Source organism: Danio rerio, chromosome 9 (assembly GCF_049306965.1).
Source record: "Danio rerio strain Tuebingen ecotype United States chromosome 9, GRCz12tu, whole genome shotgun sequence".
Lineage (NCBI taxonomy): Eukaryota > Metazoa > Chordata > Actinopteri > Cypriniformes > Danionidae > Danio > Danio rerio.
The window spans coordinates 49,390,001-49,412,840 of NC_133184.1; the positions used below are offsets into that span (position 1 = coordinate 49,390,001).

Genomic DNA, 22,840 nt, shown 5'->3' on the forward strand with positions numbered 1-22,840 from the left:
AGCAGCAGAAGACCACACAACTCCTGTCAGCTAAGAACAGGAAACTGAGGCTATAATTCACACAGGCTCACTAAAATTGGACAATAGAAGATTGGAGTAAAGTTGTCTAGTACAATGCAATGTTTGTATGATAGGGTCACAATTTAGCGTCAACAACACGAAAGCATAAATCCATCTTGCCTTGTATCAATGGTTCAGGCTGGTGGTGGTGGTGTAATGGTGTGGGAGATATTTTCTTGGCACACTTTGGGCCCATTAATACCAATTGAGCATCGAGTCAACGCCACAGCCAATCTGAGTATTGTTGCTGACCATGTCCATCCCTTTATGACTACTGTGTAACCATCGTCTGATGGCTACTTCCAGCAGGATAACACACCATGTCATAAGGCGTAAATGATCTCAGACTGGATTCTTGAACATGACAATGAGTTCACTGTACTCAAATGGCCTACACAGTCACCAGAGTTCAATCCAATAGAGCACCTTTGGGATGTAGTAGCCGACAAATCTGCAGCAACTGTGTGATGCCATCATGTCAATATGGGCCAAAATCTCTGAGGAATATTTCCAGTGCCTTTATGCCATGAAGGTGCTAATAAGGTGCTAATAAGGTGTACCTAATAAAGTGGCCGCAGAGTGTACACGGTTAAAGTCAGAATGATTATCTCTCCTGAATTGTTAGTCCGCCTGTCCTCCCACGTCTAGCTTAGTTTAAGTTATACAAGCTGCTTTTATTCTATTTGTTTAGGTTAGAATTATTAATAAGGTTAAATTAGCCTTTAAGTTTGACAACTATGTAATATTATAATTATATAGTATTCATATATTATAATTAGTATAAGTAATTAATTATATAATACTGTAGATATTATGTATAACTCTTATCTACACTGTAAAAATGCTACATTGCTTTAACCCAACTCTCAAATTACGACAAAGCAAACTGTTAGGCTAAACAGTGCCATTTAAAGTAAATCTATTTAAAAATAATAATAAAAACAACAACAACATTGGATTTGTCCATATTTGAACCAACATTGGGTTAATACAACCCAACATTTTTTAAATTGTACAAAAAAAAAAAAAAATGTCTTGGCATTACAAAACAGGAATGCTTTTTATGGCAGAAAACAAAGAGGTCTCAAAGGATCTTATTTTAAGGTCGAGTCCAAACGGAAAGTTTCCTAAAACACGAGATAAATAAAACAGCTGCCCATGTAAATAATAAGCAATATTTTTCCCCCTGGTAACAAAAACAGAAGCTGTATTTATACAACAACACGAGGATGATCTTTTACGCAATCATAATATCTTTTGGTTTGCGTCCTTTGAGTTTCCAATGATAAGAAAATACTTTAGAATCAAATGAGATGAAGTACCTTTGACTTCTGTAGCAGTGGCCAAAATATGATGATTTTGTGTACAATATAAGCTGTGTCCTAAATGGCACACTATACACTATGCACTTATTTACTATGTACTTATGCACTTACACACTCAACAGCATAGTATCTGCTTGTTAAGTTGTGATATATGGAGTACTGCTTCCGGGTCCAAGCCGCTACTCATCTGAACTGAGAAAAGATTTGTTTATGACCACTTTTTAGTCGCACATTAATGCATATTTTTTTATAAAATCATGATGGACTTGCTGCATCACTCAAATTATAAATTAAAATTTGAAATAAAAATTAACCACTTTCTGGCCATCGGATATTAGACATGGATATTTATATTGCAATCAGGATTTCCGAAAGTAATATGTCACATTTATTATTACCATTTGTATAGCTCCTAAACCCGGAAGCTGCTTCGTGTGACATCACACTTAACAAGCGAATATGAATGTAGTGTCATCCCAAATGGAACACTAACAATTTTTTTTTCATTTTTTTATTTTTCACAATTTTATTTTATTTTATTTTATGTTATGTTATGTTATGTTATGTTATGTTATGTTATGTTATGTTATGTTATGTTATGTTATGTTATGTTATTTATTTATTTATTTATTTATTTATTTATTTATTTATTTATTTATTTATCTTTATTTTATTATTTTATTTTATTTCATTTCATTTCATTTCATTTCATTTTTTATTTATTATTTTATTTTATTTAAATTATTTATTTCTTTATTGTGTTTTATTTTATTTTTTGTTATTTTATTTGTATTTTATTCATTTATTCTTTATTTTTAATTTAATTTAATTTATTGTTTTTCATTTAATTTTGTTTACTTTTGTTTTATTTTTTTATATTTACATTTTTTTTTATTAATTAATTAATGAATTTATTTATTTTTATTTTAGCTACAGAACAAACCACTGTTGTACAATGGATTGACCGTTTAATCCAACTTTAACACTGATATCTTCTAAAATAACTAGTAAAATAGTATATACTGCCATCATGGATAAAATAAATTACTTACTAAACCTATTACATTAAAAAAATATGTTGAAGAAAATAAAATCAATAATTTTCTCCAATAATAGCAGATTCTGTTCAATAAATTCTTCGTTTTCAACATTAATTATGTTAACGTGAATGTGTTTTCCTCTCATGTGGTAAGTGTCTCATTTACAGTATCTACATTAAACGATCGCCCAAGATAAACATGCCGTTATTTATCTAACATACAGTATGTGGGAGAGAAGCCCTATTAGGACATCACAACCGCTCTCTGGAGATTGTGTAGATGCTTTAAAGCCTGTTTATTCTTCAACTCATAAACTGCAATAAAGAATGCGAGACAGATCCAAGCGGAGTCAAATGTCAAACGGAGCTGGATGCAGGAATGTTATGAAGATCCCTTGAGATGTTCACTATACAAACGCATGAGAAACTGACCAAACTGCTTTACGATGAAGAGAACAGCATCTTTTACCTTGACGGTCTACGCCGAGACTCCATGCTCTTGGAGGATTTAGTTGAGCCCTGAAAGAAATGGAAAATACGGTCATATTGATTTTTATTGTACAATTCACTATATCGACAAACCATTATCTAAGACTTTTAGCTCAATAAGCTACTAATTAGCTGCTTATTAAGTACTAGTAAAGTAGTAGTTGGGTTTAGGTATTGGGTAGGATTGTGGGTGTAAAATAAGATGCTAATAAAGAGTTAAAAGCCTAATAAACAACCAGTAGTAAATGGAGTAAATTAAATAAAGTGTGTTCGAAAATACTACTCAGGATTGTACAAATGAGAGGGAAGCATTGCTTTAATCACACTTTATAATGAGGTTCCGTAAATGTATTTGATAACATGAATTGAGAATGAACAATACTTGTTTAGCACTTAATAATCATAGTTGAATACTGATGCATTATTAAAATCCCAAGTTGTGCTTGTTAGCATTAATGCACTGTGAGTACTAACAATGGATTACTTTATGTCATGTACGGTAATGAATGTGTACAATATATGGCAATTTTGATGTGTTTATTCTTGACGGAATAGATCTGCTACGCTGCTGCTGCTACTTTGATGATTATGGCAAAGTACCAAGACTTGCTACTGCCAGTATATTCACAGACATGCAGTCTGAGAATATAACACACTGCTGCAAATATAATACATATATAACCCCGTAGATCTAAACACAGGTGGAGCTGGGGTGGAGGAGGGTCTCTAAAAAAGCACTGCAACAATACAGCTGTCATGATCACCAGAGATCTAGGCCTTGCAAATTGCTGGAAAACATGCATTATTACCCAGACTACAATTCTGGCACTGAAATGAACTACAAATCCCATCACTTCCTGCACTCACACACCTGGCCCGGATTCCTCTTGATTGCAAACACAAAGCTGAAGCTTGTGAAGACTGATTACCAGGACTATGAATACACCTCATACACACACATGCACGCACGCACGCACGCATGCACACACACACGCACACACGCACACACACACATTGCTGAGTCTTGGTTTCTGTAAGTGAGCATTACCTAGTGTTTTTTCTTGTCTTGCCTTTCATGTTTTTCGGACCCTTGTTTTTTTTTGCCACCTGTCCTGACCATTGGCCTGTTTTTATGGATTACACTATTGGATTACCCATGTTGTACTATTTGCTCCTGTTGATCCTGCTGTCTGACCATCCCTTTGTTTTAATAAAGCTGCATCTGGAACTTTATCTACATGTACATTAGGGCTGTGAACCTACACTGGTCTCACGGTTCAGTTACGATTATCATGCCATCGATTCAGTTCAATTTGATAGTTCAAATCAGTTCAATTCGATATCTCGGTGCAACGGAGATACTTTCCATACACAGTTTTATATTTTCTTCACAGCAGCAAATTTTGTATTAAAATGTATATATATATATATATATATATATATATATATATATATATATATATATATATATATATATATATATATATATATATATATATATAAACGATTTGTAATACATTTTTGTCCTTTAAGACAAACTGTCAGTCATATAAACGGTACCTTTAAACAACACAAGCATTTATAGCAAATAAACAAATATAACTATCCTGCTCACTTTCTGATCCTTGTCTACCAAGTTCTCTTACATCCTTTTGATTGGTCACGCGCTTAACAGAAAGGGCTGTGATTGGCTTTTACAAGCTGGAGCTCTTCACAGATGAGTGACACTGATAATGGCAGCGGCGATAACAGCTGATCCATGATAGACACTATGGAGAAAACGCTGCAGATATGTGCTCGTGTTTGTATCCAGAAGTATCGCTGCAACAGCCGAGAGGAAAGGAAAAGTCACACCAGCAGGTCAAATGGGCCACAGTGAGAGAGAGAGAAATTGAGTTTACTTTCATTCCCTCAATCGCAGTGAAATAGGGGCTTCTGCTGTAAGTGTCAGTGAAAGGCTGTCCGACAAACACACACGCACACAGTGAAATTGTGCAGCTTCTGCGTTTTTAAGTAGTTGGAGCATTGTTTATACTCATGCTCGCTTACCTCGCCATAGTAAGATACGGCGACATAGCGCATATGAGATAAATGATGTCAGTACATAATAACTGTTTATGATTATTACTCAACTGATACCTAATTGTCCGGGTGTGCATCGCGGTGCACCGAAGAAACAATTAATTTTGACACTCCTAATGTACGTACTCATTACAACAGTGAAGAACAACACTAAGAATTTACAAAACCCTCAGCATTTCACACACACACACACATAGTTTAACCACAGATCCAGGGACACTGCGGATTCATCAGCGGATTGCTCGTATGTCAGCTTGTATACAAATCAGCTGATCGACGTGACTTTAAAACACTCCTGTGTCTGTATCTGTGGTTACACTTAGTAAACAGTGGTGAGTTTGGCTTCACGGCCAATCACAGTAATTTCTGTTGAGCATGTGAACACAATGGCAAATCAGTACTGTTTAAGAACGTGCTCCACAGTGCTCAGATGTTCACTAGAAATTGACTTTTTTTTTTTAAAATTTCAGTACTGATTGGTATCGAATTCCAGTATCGTGACAACCCTATATGAACCCTTTAGGTACAAATATGTACGTTTTGAAAAGGTACCACCACAGTGACAGCTCTTGTACCTTAAGTGTACTTTGGAAGTCAATGGTTACAGGATTTCGGCATTTCTTTAATGTTTTTTTATTTTTATTTTTTGTGTTCAACTGAAAAAAGTAACTCATAAAAGTGTATAACCACTTGAGGGTGAGTAAATGATCAGTAAATGTTCATTTGTAAGAGACCTATTAATTTAAACTAAAAAAGCGATTATTAGCAAACCTGTTGCCTTAAAAGCGACAAGTTGACTTTCCTTAAAAAAAGTGAGTAAACCCATTGTAACTTGAAACGTGAAATTTTTTTGCTAATTATTATTATTATTATTTATTTATTTATTTTTTTAATTATGCACAGTTCATGAGATGGTTTCGTAATCCAGGGTCACATTGGATTAAATAAAATATGGACTGGCTCTGGAAAAGGACTGTTCTCAAACAGGTTTCACTACAAAATGGAAATTCTGTCATAATTGACTCACCCTTTACTTGTTTCAAACCTTTTGAGTTTCTTCCGTTGAAGACAAAAAAAGATATTTCAAAGAAAGATAGAAACCTGTAACTATTGACTTCCATTGCATTTGTTTTTTCTACAATTGAAGTCAATGGTTACAGCTTTTCTGCATTCTTCAAAAAATCTTCTTTTCTGTTCAACTGAATAAAGAAACTCAAAAGTGTATAAGCACTTGAAGGTGAGTAAATGATGAGTAAATGTTCATTTGTGAGTGAAACTATCATGTAAACTATGCTGCAAAAAGTGATTACTTAAAAAAGGAAACCCATTGCTTTAAAAGTGACAAGTTGACTTTACTTAGAAAAGTGAGTAAATCAATTGTAACTTGAAACTACTGAGTTGATTTAAATGATTTTATTTTATATAATTATGCGCATAATTAATAAGACTGGTTTTGTAATTCAGGGTCATATTTAATTAAATAAAACATGGACTGGCTCTTCCAAACAGATTTTTATCCAAAAATAAAACTTTTGTCATAATTGACTCATCCTTTACTTGTTTCAAACCTTTATGAGTTTCTCTCTTCTGTTGAACACAAAAGAAAATATTTCAAAGAAAGATGGAAACCTGTAACCATTGACTCCTATATTATCAATTTTTCCTACAATTGCAGTGGATGTTTACAGGTTTTTAGCATTTTTTGAAATATCTTATTTTGTGTTCAACAGAATAAAGAAAAGCTCATAAAAGTGTATAACCACTTGAGGGTGAGTAAATGATCAGTAAAAGTAATTTGTGAGGGAAATTTTAATCTGCTATATGAAGTGATTATTTACTTGACTTAAAATGTGAGTAAACCCATTGGCAACAAGTTGAATTTACTTGAAAAAGAGAGAAAAGCCATTCTAACTTGGAATTGTTAAGTTGATTGAACTATATCCATATACAGTTGAAGTCAGATATATTAGCCCCCCTGAATTATAAGCCCACCCGTTTATTTTTTTCCCCTGTTTTCTGTTTAACATAGAGCAATTTTTTTCAACACATTTCTAAACATTATAGTTTAATAGCTCATTTCTAATAACTGATTTATTTTATATTTGCCATGATGACAGTATATAATATTTAACTAGATATTTTTCAAGACACTTCTATACAGCTTAAAGCAGGGGCCAATCTCGGTCCTGGTGGGCCGGTGTCCCTGCAGGGTTTAGCTCCAACTTGCCTCAACACACCTGCCTGGGTGTTTCAAGTACACCTAGTAAGTCCCTGATTAGCTAGTTCAGGAGTATTGGATTAGGGTTTGAGCTAAAATCTGCAGGAAACCGGACCTCCAGGAGCAAGTTTGGTGATCCCTGGCTTAAAGTGACATTTAGGGTGCTTTCACACCTATGAGTCGATTCAGTTGTTCCGAAACAGAGGTTACAATTCTTAGATTGCTCTTGGAGCGGTTCGCTTTCACACTGCAAAGTTTCTATTTGGACCAAGAGAGCTAAAACAAGTCACGTGTGGGTAAAATCTCCTCACATTGGTCAGTGTTAGGGTTTATTTTGCAGAGTCCTGCTCAGCTGTCAGGAGAGGTGGTGGTTTAGTGGTGTTTGACAAGGTGCGTGCGACGTGTCTGAAGAGTGAGGAGAGATGCGGTGGGGAGGGGTGAGAGGGGTGTGCGACGTAGCCTATTTGAGGACCGGGAGGGAGACGCGAGATTACCGGGAGATTATGACTCGTTTGCGGGCATTCAGGGCACTCGCAAAACTTCCCGCCCTACTCGCAATTCTCTTTTCATATAGCCGTATGCCTATTACATATCCATAAAACACTGTGATATAACCGCGCTCGGATCGTATCGCTTTCTCACTGCAATCGATCCGCTCCAGAGTTTGTATCAATTGAGCCGAGACCACCTCACTCAAGCGATCTCGGAGCGATTGATTTGGCGCGGATCCTGGCGCGATTGCTGGTGTCACATATGCCAAACGAACCGCGCTAACTGGGCAAACGAGACAGGATCCGAAATAAAAGTGTAGGTGTGAAAGCACCCTTAAAGGCTTAACAAGGTTTAATTAGCTTAACTGGGAAGGTTAGGGTAATTAGGCAATATTGTATAACGATGGTTTTCAGCATTCATCAAAACACGTTCTTTTGTGTTCAACAAAAGTAAGAAACTCATAAAAGTGTACATACTCTTGAAGGTGGTTAAAGGATCAGTAAATGTTCATTTGTAAGTAATTTTTTATTTAAAGTACACTTGTAAAAAATATTATTTACTTTATGCTTAAATAATTCCTGACCAATAGAAAAAAGGAGATAAAAACCTGTTTGGAAACAATCATTTTTAAAGCCACTACATGTTTTATTAATCATGTGTGACAGTGGATCACAAAAACTGTATGTTGCTAGTATATATATTTGTGGGAATAGCCAAAAATGCATTAACTCAATCTTGACAAAAAAATTTGAATATTACCAAAAGATCAAGCTCCATGAGGACATTTAGTACACTTTCTTTCGTAACTATATCAAAACTTGATTTTGGATTAGTAATATCAATTATTTAAAATGATTAATATTTAAGAAAAAATGAGTAAACCCATGCCTTAGAAGTGACAAGTTGACACTTCTTTAAAAAAAAAAAGGCCAAAAATACAGTCAACCGGATGTAACTTGGAACTTTTAAGTTGATTTAACTATTTTTTTTATAATTATGCACATAGCTCATTTACTTGAAATGAATGCAATGTGTTTACTTTTTTTAAGTACAGACAACTAATCATTTTAAAATCAAGAGGTTAACATCTTTTTTAAACAAATTCAACTAATAATTCTTGACAGTGTTTATGTATTATAAAAAGTGTCGTTTTTTTGCTATTTGGTTTGGTGCTTGTAGTGAGAAAAAAATACACCTTTAATATCAAATCTAGAGACTAAGAAAAGTGCAAATGTCCACAACAGTCTCACAAAAGTCGGAGAGCTTCGAAAGATGGGTGGTTTACGCTCATCGTCTAAATGACATACTAGGGCATGACTGACATGACTAAAAAGGAACAATGCTTACTAAGAAAACCCAGAATCCAACGTATAATTACACACAGTGCTGAGGCCCTTTTCTAGAGACTGTATGGACTTTGCATGTGGTTTCCCATATGTAGCAGTCTTAGAATAGTATAGAACAACTTGAGGAAATGAAATGATGGAAAAATTTTACGTTCGGATGTCTGCACTGGGACAACAACGTACTGAGGTTTGAATCTGGTTTACATGGGAAATTGCTTAATGACTGATGCCTTAGTGTGAGTAGCTATATTAGATTTGGATTTGATTATATATTTTATTCAGAAATAGGTGAAATTATAGTATCCCACAAATCCTATTTGAGACTTTAGACCACAAAACTGGTCTTAAGTGTAAAGTTTTTGAGTTTTTTTACACTGTCTGAAAGCTGAATAAATACATTTACGTTTGATTGTGTTAGTTAGGATACAGCACAATACTTGGCTGAGATATTACTTTTTGAATGTCTAAAATCGGAGAGTTAAAAAAAAAATCTAAATACTGAGAAAATTACCTTTAGAATTGTCAAATTAAAGCAATGTATTTTACTAATACAAAAATTAAGTTTTGATATATTTACGATAGAAAATGTCTTCATAGAGAATGATCTTTGCTTAATATTTTAATGCTTTTGACAATTTGGACTTAAACACTGTATTTTTGGCTATTCTCACAAATACTCTTGCAACATAAGACTGGTTTTGTAATCCAAGGTCACCAATGGAAACCAGGTTTAGAATACCTGTTTGGAAAAGGACTGTTTCCAAACAGTCTTTAAGGGACTGGCTCTGGAAAATGACTGTTTCCAAACGGGTTTTCCAAACCTGGTTTTCATTGGTCAACAATGTATTTGATTAAAAAACGACTCTCACTGCCTTCCACATGTTACACAAGTCCTCAAAATATCTTTCGTTAACAATGATGGAACGTTTATTTTTTGCGGGATAAACTATCCCTTTAAGCGCTGTAGAAATATCGCCACAGGATAATTTCCTAAATAACCATCATCCTTTCCAAGTATCCAGTGAAAATTACTTCACCATTATTTACACTTACAGTATTTAAAGACCAATCAAGCTTTTAATGAACAAACTGCAAAAAAACCATTAACACATTTTCTAGTGTAACACACTTTTGGTGTGTATAGATTACCGAGCCAGGTCATTATAAACCATCATAAAACAAAAGGAAACACAAATAAGCCATACATAACAGAGACTGCCAAAATTCTCTCGCTTATAGCCCACGGAAGACATTGCGACACACTCAAGTGAAACACCCTGGCACTGTAAAACCCCCTTTCCTCCATCCGCAGGGTCCACCTTCCATCTCTCGCCACACCATGCCCGGCTCCAAAAACATTCCCTTAATCAGCCGATAATTGCGACCCCCAGAAGGACAGCCAAGAAAGGGTGGGTGTGGGGGTCTCTGCTAGGCTTGATCAAAACCAGCTGGAAATGCTGCTTTTCGACAAATGAACGATCAGAGAGCGCATGGAAGAAAGCGAGGGAGAGCTTTGTGGGAAAAGTTGCCACCGCACAAAAAACCTACACTCTTCAAAAACTCGAGGTTCTCCAATGCCAACTGTAGATCCTTTAATGTTTACAAAACCTCTTTTGATTGGTTCTGAGAGGAATTCTGATTGGTTCTGTGTATCCAAAGGAGTTCTTCAATCTGAAAACCCAATTTTGGAGCCAAAAGTGTGCAACCAGAAAGGTCAGGGCAGAAAACCCTGAAGGCCTACCTTGAACAGGTAACCCGTACTCCATCTCCATGCATCACGCCAAGAGGACAAACGCCTCCGTAAAGAGCCGCTGGGATTCATAGTTGGGAAGTAGCGCTTCCCTTCTTGCATTCCCTTATTCCCGAAGCACGCCTCAAATTTCCCGGCTCTATTTTGGTTGTGTGCTGCGCCGTGGATGCCACATGCCTGGCTTCAAAACTCAAAAGCGGACCGCAGCTTTCTTCCTTCTTCTCCCACTAGCAGAGTTACTCTTTCCCTTGTTGTCTTCCCTCCCGCCTCCTTCTTCAGCCCCTCCTTATTTCCTCGGCACCTTCCCCTCCCTCTTTCCCATGCTGTGCTTCTGCCACCCGCGTTTGTTTGGATCTCGGGTCTAGCCTTTGCTCCCCTCTCTGGGTCACACACTCAGCAGCTGACTGGAGGAGATGATCATTCCCACCCCATGCCTTCAACTTATTCACACTTGTGTCACCTCCTGTAAACCACGGTCCATCATCTCGCTTTCTTCTGGAATACAAACGTACGGTCTCCATTTTTTCGTTTAAAGCGGACTCATCATGCTTTTTGTCTTTGTTTGTTTATGCATACTTTTAGTCCCAGAGGCCCACTTATGATGCTAAAAATAACCATAATTTCGTAGCGTTCCATCCTCTTGCTGACCCCGAAGCAGGCTGTGTTCATGTCTTCAGGACTTCTTTGTAAATCTTCATGTTGCGTGTGAAATTGGCTCTTTTTACAGATATGTACATAGTTGTTAAAGTTCACACGGGATCAAAACTTACCATATTGATTTTGTTAGCTCACATTGCTAGTTTTGTGATGAACCTTTCATCTGTGCATGATATTTAGAAAATTAAACAAAAACAATCGATTGGCCTTTTAAAATAAAATCCTGAAAATGGACTTCCAGTTTGTTTTCAGTTGGATTCTCAGCCTAAGGTATTGGGCATGGCTGACATACTAGTTTTAACATACAGTTTTGATAGCGCTATGACAACAAACAGAAATGGTGGGGAGGAGGTGTCTGACAGGTTGTAATAACTCTCCCGAAACCCTTTTCCAGATCTTTCTAAACAAAACGCCTACTTTACAACATCCAATCATCTCATAGTACAAAAAACAAGTCACGCCCAGTGTTTTCTCATTTAATATTCATTTTCTCTAGAAACTGCGTCACAATACCAGAAAAAAATAGTCGCAGCTCCGGGTTTATGCGGACTTTAACAACACAACTAAATTAAAGTAGTTTGTATTCCTTTTTTCACGAATCTACAGAACTAAACTCTGTGTTATAATAGCAGCTCATCAGAAATGCCTACATTTTTACTAAACGTAAAATACGTCGCTCCAGGTACATTTCGTTGACCGTTTCAGATGAAAAATCCACTAGAGGGCGCTGACTACATTTTTGCGATTGTGAAATACATTTTTAGGGCAGTGGTGCTCTTTTTATCACAGCAGACCGGTCAATGCTTTACAATTTTACCGTGTACCAAAAAAGACGTCAACTGTTTTCTCAGAGGAGGACAAACTGACAAAACATTGCTGTCACTTTGATATAAGTTTTATTTATGGAAAAAAATTAACAAGCACTGCAGTGTTTAGGTTTTCTGTGTTTTTCTGGTAAAATTAGTCTTACCGAAATGTCTAAAGTATATTCCATACAATCCATGCTCGCGGGATTCATTCAACTTGGTGCGTCTGGTAGAAATGAGCTATTAAAACTATTATGTTTAGAAATGTGTTAAAAATCTTCTCTCTGTTTAACCGAAATTGGGAAAAAAAAATAAACAGGGGGGCTAATAATTCAGGAGGGGCTAATAATTCTGACTTCAACTGTTCTTCACATTCTAAAAGAGGAGAAGCATTTAACACAAATGGCAAATATTACAAAGACACGAGTGATGAGTGGCAGACAGAACATCATCACTTCCAACAGGTACTGCTTAATAATAAGCTAAGGATGGCAAACATTGGCCTGGCATAAATAATACAGAATTTATAAACACAGATTGTTTTGAAAATCGTGTCATGTACAATAAAAACAAATTCAAAACAGAACGGAAAAACTTTTGTTTTTGGCTAAATAGTTGTCATGAAAACATGTCATTTAATGCTCCATTTATTTAAATACTCTGAGATTTAAAATGCACACATATATAGTATTTATTTATTTATTTATTTATTTATTTTTGCTGAAGTTTCCAAGGTCCGAGATGTAAAGGCTCAGTCCTCAACTGGAAAGGGACAGAAAGCAGCAGCTCATTTGCAGTCAAACAAATGCACATAAAAAAGTATGTTATTGCTTCCACCCATGTAAAAAAAAATAATAAAAAAATTGTTATATCCTGTAAAAGGCGCATAATAAAACCCATTTAAGATTTAAACCCAATTAAAATTTCAATAACCCATCCTGAACCAATGTATGCAAAATTCTCCCTTGTTTTGACATTTTTTGTACTGTAGTGAAGACCTAATTTGCATTGTATATGCGTTCCATTAGCAAAAATAAATACTTTGTAGCTTTAATTTGATGTGGACACACTAATGATTAAATTACATAGAAAATTATCTCTCCGGTGTTTGTTGGATCAAATTCCTGAAAAATAAACAGCTGTTGTTGACGTGTAAATGAGGGCGGCTGTGTGCTACTGTCTTATCCTGTTTGACGTCATGATATTGAAGATCAGAAGATTTGCTGTTCTGTCTTTAATAAATACTCTTTTTTGCAAAGGAGAGGAAATTTTGTGTTCTGTATGCCTTCATAGGACAATGAACCCTTTATCTCAAAGGATGAGAACAAATGTGATTCCTCTTAATACGACTTGCCCAAACCAGAGCTAGAAGACATGAAAAGTAAAACCCACTTTCTACAGTCAAACCAAAGAAATACTCCAAAATACATCTATCAGAGTCACTCCTTCAGGAGAATCATGCTCTAAATGATAAATGAAAGAAAAAGACCAACATGTATCAAGCTCTGCTTGAGAAATAAACTCTTGAACTAGAAACACGGTGCAGGAGGTCATATGACAAACCGATCTTGAGATTCAAAGGGTTTGTTATTGCGAATCAAAGACGTCAGTACAACCGCAACTAACTGACCGTGAGGTTAGGGTAGTGCACGGCTCCCGTCAATGAGTAATTCAGCTGCAGACATACAGCTGAAGTCAGAATTATTAGCCCTCCAGCCATTTTTATTTTCTCGCATATTTCATAAATGATGTTTAATCTTTTCATGCATGAGATTTAAATACTTTTTTTTTGTGACCATTACTTAGAATCCACGACATTTTAAAGTTCCCATTGCGACACATCAAGTTTATCATATGACCCACCAGACCCATTGATCTGTGTAAAGCTGAAGCCAGAATCATTAGTTATATTTCCCCCAATTTCTGCTTAACGGAGATAAGATTTTTTTTAACACATTTCTAAACATAATTTTAGTTTTAATAACTAATTTTTAATAACTGATTTATTTGTATTTATTTATATTTATCTTTGCCATGATAAAAATAAATAATATTTGACTAGATATTTTTCAAGACACTTCTATACAGCTTAAAGTGACATTTAAAGTGACAAGTGCTGCACACCTCTTTCTGTGCCTCAGCACACGTCAGATTTGAATTTTAGCAGTTGATGATGTGCGCTCTGAACGTTCTAATCACACCAGAGTGATTGTATGCTTCAGGGACCAGCCAAGGCTGATCACACCGGTGTGATCACACGTGCAAAAGGGTTAATACAGCATGAATTTTTTCTCAGTATTTCCTATTATATATTTTTTCTTCTGGATAAAGTCTTATTTGTTTTATTTTGGCTAGAATAAAAGCTGTTTTAGTTTTAAAAAATAAGGTCAATATTATTAGCACCCTTAAGAAATATTTTGTTTTGATTGCCTACTGTTATACAAAAACGAATTACCATAACTTGCCTAGTTAACCTAATTAACCTAGTTAAATTGCACTTTAAGCTGAATACTAGTATCTTAAAAAAATATTAATTGACTTTCTGATTAGATTAGTTTTTGAAGAGCATTATGGGTAATATATTTTTTTACTTTTCTAAAACTCAAGTCAGAGTTACAATTCACAATGATCATTAACTAGCACTACAATAGCTTAATAACTATTAATTAGCTGTTTATTAATAGTTGGTAAGATATAAGTTGACTTTAGGTTTTGAATAGGAATAGGAATGTAAAAAAATCATACTTTCTAACTACTAATGAATAGTTCATATCTTAATAAAAGGCAGGTAATAAGCCAGAAGTAAAAAGCATGAATTGCAACCTAAACTAAAGTGTTGCCCACAATTGTCATTGTTTCCCTACGGATGAAATAAAGGGAGTTTTTACATCTGGAACTTAACTTTATACTTTATATTAAATAAATACTTTAATCTACAATTTAAAATCAAACCAAGCATGTATATTATCCTACACATTACGACTTTTGTTATTAGCTGACTGTATGCTGTGAGCCAAAAACATCCGAGTTTGTAAAGCGATACTTCCTTTCTCAAGCTAAATAAGATCCAGGAGTGTTAGGCAAATATTTCATGCTGATCTGTACGTGAATCATTGCACCGAATAAGCTGCATGGATGATGTGTTTTACCATGGCTGATACACTTAAAGAGGACATTACTCAGGGCTGATTCTCAGACATACAGTAGAAAACATGCATGTGTAAAGACTACAGCGATTACCACAGAATTCAAATGCTCATAATTCACCAGCACAACCACTTCATTCTTTTATCACATTTTAACTAATCGAGTCATGCATCCAGATACAAGTAAGTGAAATCTTGTACTCTGTCACTGAAACGCTCTGAGAATACCAAAATAAATACAAATAAATACAAATATATGTGTGTAGGATACTTTCACATTTATAATAAACCTTAGAGGCTAATTATAAATAATCTCCAAAAAAATAATATTTAATTAACAATAATTGTGAGTTTTTTTTTTTTTGTTCCAGTGACATTTTACTAAGATAAAATATATTTTTAATTTCCAAAATAAATCCTCATTGCACAAGCTTGTTAACGAGTTTTTAATAGTTAATTTAAAAAAAAATAATGCTTTGTTTAGTTATTTCATCTTCACATACAAGCAGCAGGGTATTTACAGCTACTGTATATATTTGTTCATTCCCATCCCGTCCTTTTGTGCCCCCTGGCGGCATAGTCGCAAACTACTGTTACACCTAAAAATATGTTCGTAATCCCTCTTGCTGTGGCGCCAAGTGTGGCGTAATGGTCATTTTGAAGTGTCACCCACTGTATATCTTTACATACACACACATATATATATATATATCTACACATATATATACACACACAAACACACACACACACACACACACACACACACACACACACACACACACACACACACACACACACACACACACACACATACACATACACATACACACACACACACACACACACACATATATATATACAGGAATATATATACATGAAATGTAGTGCAGTTCAGTGGCAGAGTTGTAGTTTGTGTGATAGTGAATGTTTTCTAGCAATCTGACTAGATATATTATATATATATATATATATATATATATATATATATATATATATATATATATATATATATATATATATATATATATATATATATATATATATATATATATATATATATTCTAATTTTAGTTTTAGAAATTACCCATAGTTTAGAAGCTACCAGTATAAAATGTATTTAGGCAAAAAATGCAAAATATGTTTTATGTATTAAATTTATTTAAATACTAATAGTTCATGATAATTTCTTTCATTTATACCTCAGTTAATATTCATTTTTACTTTTAATGTTTTTATCAATTAAACCATGTAATTAGACCTCTTTTAAGAGTAACTAATTCAGGGATCAGACTTTTTTATTGTATAGAGTAAATTAACAATCAATGTACCATATTACGACTAAAACATAAATGGCACTCAGGGTTTCAGTGTTCTGTCTCTTTAAATCCTTTAGCCTGGGCGGTCATTACAGCCGCAGTGAGGCCATGTTTAGTAAATCCAACCAATAATTTGCGCTCCAGCTCTCAGTGAGGTTTACACTGCTCCAGTTTAGACTACAGGAGCTGCATGGCAACAGTGTTCACTAAAGACATAAACATTTACATCTTCAGGCTGTTATTTCTAAAGCGCTGTCAGTGATGACTTTACACTGTTCACACTGAGCAACACCTCAAACAGAAGCGGCACGTTCACACTGACAACCTTCACTTTTAAGAAGATTCATGGAAAGGAAAAGTCAATGGATGAAACCTTGGTTAGAGAAAAAGTCAGCAACAAAGTATCCAAGCGTATTATTTATTAGAGGTGCTGTGTGGATGTGTTTGACTCTTCTAAAGCATAAAAATACCATATTTTGTAGATGTTTAAGAAACATGCTAAGTGAGCATACTTGTTTGTCTGAAAAATAATGCTAAAGTCAGTAATTCTCTTTTAGAAATGTGCGTTCTGTGTCAAAATGTCTGTCTTTGTTTGTTATAATCAGCCCACAGCCAGTTTACCCAATTATATTTCAGAACCCCACTTTTGGCAAACATTTTAATATATATTTATATTTAATACTTTAATATTACGGTTTAAAATAATAAACCATAATGGCTGATTAAAAATAATCCCTATAACTGACAAATATTGAAATTAAGAATAATTGTGAGTTTTTCTTTGTTGATCCAGTGCCATTTTCAGTAAGACAACATATATTTTTAATATATCTGTCAGAGGTGGGTAGATTATCCAAAATCTATACTCAAGTAAAAGTACAAGTACTAGCGGAAATTTTTACTCAAGTAAAAGTAACAATCTTAAAGAGCCCATATTATGGGTTTTGAAAATTTCCCTCCATGTAGTGTGTAACACAGCTCTAAGTGAAGTGAAGTATCCAGCTAAGGCTTAAATCTGTAAGAGTACAGTGTTTAAAACGGCTGATTCATCTATAAAAGAGTCGACTCATAGTGCTTCAAACGAGTCGCCTTGATACCGAGTCATTAGGTGTTTCGCCATGACGTACGAACGAAACCAAGTTATTCACATGCACGCGCAAACCCGGGAGATTTCAAACCTGAGGCCCCGCCCTCTGACGCAGAAACCCAGACACACACAAACACACCCACAAACACACGCACACAAACATGCCGGTCGATTGAAGTCACACTGCAGATGGATATATTGAGTCTCTACCCAAAGATGAAACATCAGCATTATAACCAAGCAGTTGGAAAGTACTGGAAACTACATGCTACAAAGAATACTTCATCTGCGTTTGTTAAGGGAAGGATCAGTAAAGAGTAAGTTAACTTACTGATGGACGTCAGGATGGGTTTCTTCCGCCATTTCTCAAGTGTAAGTACGTGCGATTAAAGTTGTTGCCTCGTTGACTCTAGCTTGCAAATGTATTTAGTTGTGATTTGTTACTTGTAACCGCGTGTACTGTATCAGGTTAACTGGCTATATTCTCTTATCGCGTGCAAAGTCACGTTAAAAACACGACGCGTGCTGCTTTGTTTATGGGGCTCCGTGGTAGAGGTCTGCATTCCCGCGGCTGTCCCCACGCCAGATTTCTGCGGCGCGGGAATAAATTTCCGAATAAATCGCGGGAGCGGTCTGTTACGGGTTTAATTTGGGACGGGAGCGGGCTGTTTAGCAATATCACGGATATTGCTATGCGAATGAGAAAGAGAGAGAGAGCTTTGCTTGTGTGTCTGCTTCATGCTTGTGTGTTAGTGCGCACGCGCGCATATGAGTGAGAGAGAGAGAGAGAGAGAGAGAGAGAGAGAGAGAGAGAGAGAGAGAGAGAGAACTTTGTCTGTGTGTGTGTGCTTGGTGCTGTGTGTGTGTTTATACAGACAGCTTGGCTGTCTGGACTGTATAGCTGGGTGATTTTTGGTTTTGTTCTCCCCCGCTCTTTAGCGGGATCGGGCGCGGCGGGCAGAAAACGGGGCGGGTCGGGCACCGGGACAACAAATTCTTCATATAAGCGGGAGAGGTCGGGTTCAGGCTAAACCTGGCGGGTGCAGGCGGAAGCGGGAGCGTTGTCGTCCGGAGGTGTGTGTGTGTTTTTGTGTGTGTGTGTGGCAGCTAAAGTCCACGCCTACACTATCGAGCGTGTATGTGATTACTTTCTATATTGCTGATTAGCTATTGGGCATTTTACTCTCTGACTGAAGGCAGTCGACCAATCGCGACAGACTGTCATCGGTCCAATCAGCGCAGATTAGCTTTGCGCTAAGGAGGGGTTTGGGAACAAATGAATCACTGGACGATTCATACAGGAGTCGCTGGGATAATTAGGTAAAAATAAATGCAGATTATAAGACCATCAAAGTGTTTTTTGACCTTGCATGCATATTAAACTGTTGTTGGAGACCCTTACAACCAAGGTATGACCCTATTTCATGTATTATATGGGCTCTTTAAAAGTTACTCGAGTAAGAGTAAAAAGTATCTGTATCTGATGAAAACATTACTCAAGTAAATAGTTAAAAAGTTACCTTTCATTATATGCGTACAGTTGCAGTCAAAATTGATCGCCCTTCTGCGAATTTCTTTTCTTTTTCAAATATTTCACAAATGACGTTTACCAGAGCAAGGAATTGTATTTCCTATATTTTTTCCTCAGGTAAAAGTCTTGTTTTATATCAGCTAAAATAAAAGCAGTTTTTAATGTTTTTAAAACGATCAATATTATCAGCCCCCTTAAGCAAAAAAAATTTTAGATTGTCTACAAAACAAACCATCTTTAATGATTTGCCTAATTTTCCTTACTTGCCGAATTAAGCTAAGTAAGCCTTTAAATGTCACTTTAAGCTGAATACTAGTATGTTGAACAATATCTAGTCAAATATTATGCGCTGTCATCATGGCAAAGATAATGTGTTGATAAAATCTTCTTTTAGTGTTTTTTTTTTTTTTTTTTTTTATACGTTAACAATTATAACTATTGCATTTTTAAACAATTATAAAACTTGAATAAATTGAAAATTCAAATGTAAATATGTATATATTGTAGATCGCTTAAAGTACTACTGAGGCACTTTAAAATTATTTATTTATTTATTTATTTATTTATTTGAATATTTATATTAAATATATGTTAATGTATGTGTTTACCATTCATTCATTCATTTTTCTTTGGCTTAGTGCCTTATTTGTCAGGGGTCGCCACAGCAGAATTAACCACCAACTATTCCAGCATACATTTTATGCAGCGGATGACTTTTCAGCCACAACCCAGTGCTGGGAAACACCCATACACTCTCTCATTCACAAATAAACTACGGCCAATTTAGCTCATCCAATTCCCCTATAGCGCATGTCTTTGGACTGTGGGGGAATCCGGAGCACCAGGAAGAAACCCACAAGAACACGGTCGGAACATCCAAACTCCACACAGAAATGCCAACTGACTCAGCCGGGACTCAAACCAGAGGGGACAGTGCTAACTACTAAGCCACTCCATGTATTTATCAAGATATATTAATTGAAATCATCAGACATGGGTAAGGTTGAAAAAGTCTGCAGTACTCACTGTGGTCTCGATATGTTTCAGGGGGAGCTCATTGCTGGGGGCCTGAGATGAAGAAAACACAGAAGAAGGAAAATGGGTAAGACACACAAACAGAAAAAAATGAGGGAAAATCTGCAGTGTTGATAGATTATACATCTGCAGGACACCTGGACATGTGCTCTCTAGATTCATAACCACCTGAAGGAAGAGGGAACCTTTAAATTCACCAACATAATGATGAGTAATAATGAAAGGCAACATTTTTCAAACACACACCTGCAGGATTCTGCCTAAAATGAGAATCATGGTTTTTTGCTTAAAATGAAGATCACCATTTTCTCATTAATCTGTAGATGTAAAATAAAGGTTTACATTTACATTTAGTCATTTAGCAGACACTTTTATCCAAAGCAACTTACAAATGAGGACAAGGAAGCAATTTACACAACTATAAGAGCAACCATGAAGAAGTGCTATAGGCAAGTTTCAGGTCTGTAAAGTCTAAGAAGGAAAGCATTAGTAATGTAATTTTTTTTTTTTTTTTTTTTTTTTTGAGTACAGTTAGTGGTATAGCCAGAGAGACAATTGCAGATTAGGAAGGAAAGTGGAGACTAAATAGTTGAGTTTTTTGTCGTTTCTTGAAGACAGCAAGTGACTCTGCTGTTCTGACGCGGTTAGGGAGTTCATCCCACCAACTGGGCAGATTGAACGCGAGAGTTCAGGAAAGTGATTTCTTCCCTCTTTGGGATGGAACCACGAGGCGACGTTCATTCACTGAACGCAAGTTTCTGAAGGGCACATAAATCTGCAGAAGCGAGAGCAGATAAGAAGGAGCAAGGCCAGAAGTCCCTTTTTGAATTTTGAATTTTGAGCTTTGAATTTGATGCGAGCAGCAACTGGCAGCCAGTGCAAACGGGTGAGTAGCGAAGTGACGTGCTCTTTTAGGTTCATTAAAGACCACTCGTGCTGCTGCGTTCTGGAGCAGCTGAAGAGGTTTGATAAGAGTTAGCTGGAAGCCCCGCTAGTAGAGAGTTGCAGTAATCCAGTCTGGAGAGAACAAGAGCTTGAACAAGGGGTTGAGCTGCATGTTCAGATAGGAAGGGTCGGACCTTTCTGATGTTATACAGTGCGTATCTGCAAGATCGAGCAGTTCTAGAGATGTGGTCGGAGAAGTTTAGTTGGTCATTAATCGTTACTCCAAGGCTTTTCACCATTTTGGATGCAGTAATGGTTTCCCCATCCATCTGGATTGAAAAGTTATGGTATAGAGTCGGGTTGGCAGAAACTTCAAGCATTTCCATTTTCGCGAGGTTAAGCTGAAGATGATGATCTTTCATCCAGTGTGAAATGTTCGACAGGCAGGCTGAGATGCGAGCTGGAACCGAGGGATCATCAGGGTGAAAAGAGAGGTATAGCTGGGTATCATCAGCATAGCAGTGGTTAATATGAGTGGGCTACTATTATTGTATCTACTATTAAACAAATGGCAAAACAACAATAATAATATTATGTGTAGGTCTACTGTTGGTTAAATTGCTCAAAATTGAATAGACTTTGAATAGTGGACTTGAACAGACTTTACATTTGCCCTGGTCATTAATGCACAGTAAAGTGATGCCATCAGAATACCACTATTCAACATTCTGAAGTTAAATTATTAGGTTTGAGATGTATGCCTGCAATCTGTCATTGACAGATTCCCTCTTGCATTATATTCAACATTATATAGGCTGGAGTAGTTATACTGACACTGTTAAACATTTATTTTATGCACAACACTTTGTGTTCACTATGAAAGAAATATCAAATGCTTATCATAATCATTGTTAGTGGTTCTCAAACTGGGGGTCGGGACCCCCTGAGGGGTCGCGGGACAATGAAGAAGGAATCGCCTGGTGATTTCCAAAAATCTATTTATTTTTATTAAACCGTAAGAATTAACATGTTTTATCCATAACCTACTGAGGATAAAAAAATAGTTTTTTATAGTTAATATATACTATATAGTTACTATAGTAGCTTAAAGTTACTAGTTCTATTGGATTACGACTTCTCGGGTAATTACATTTACTTAAAGACACAGCAATAGTGTCAGACGCAACAATTTTTTTTTAACACCAGGTTAAACTTCCTGGCTCATTTACAGCACTGACATACATAAAAAAATAATAAACAAAGAACAGACCTGGGTCTGTTGGTGTGTGTGCACCATTGCATGCAAGGTTTCTGTATTTATAACCACCTCAGAGAATATCGGGAGTCGCGAGCCACTGGCATTGTCATTTTAAGGGTCACAGGTTGAAAAGTTTGGGAACCCCTGCTCTAAAATGCGATATGATTATGTAAATGATGTGCGATCTTTCGGTTTCATTTTTACTGCTGAGTGCAGTTCTCGCGCAGCTCCCAATTGATCGCTCTGTACCACAAACTGAATGTTGGTTATAATTTAATTACCTGTTATTTACAGCCTATGCAGATTCTATTCACTAAA

At 36.0% G+C, this 22,840-nt stretch overlaps 1 protein-coding gene across 50 annotated transcripts in view; it reads right to left on the minus strand.

Annotated features, from left to right (window-relative positions):
- The window catches only part of tns1b (tensin 1b), a 488,173-nt gene that overhangs the window by 141,617 nt on the left and 323,716 nt on the right, over window positions 1-22,840 (minus strand). For 43 of the 50 annotated variants that reach the window (XM_073913184.1, XM_021479035.3, XM_073913181.1 and 40 more), the window contains 2 exons: window positions 20,371-20,412; window positions 2,894-2,943 (listed from right to left, as the gene is read on the minus strand). In XM_073913184.1, the coding sequence (XP_073769285.1) occupies window positions 2,894-2,943; window positions 20,371-20,412 (92 nt within the window). Of the gene's footprint in view, window positions 1-2,893; window positions 2,944-10,792; window positions 11,034-20,370; window positions 20,413-22,840 lie in introns of those variants that run through there. The other 7 variants (XM_073913205.1, XM_073913201.1, XM_073913203.1 and 4 more) reach the window with 1 other exon arrangement.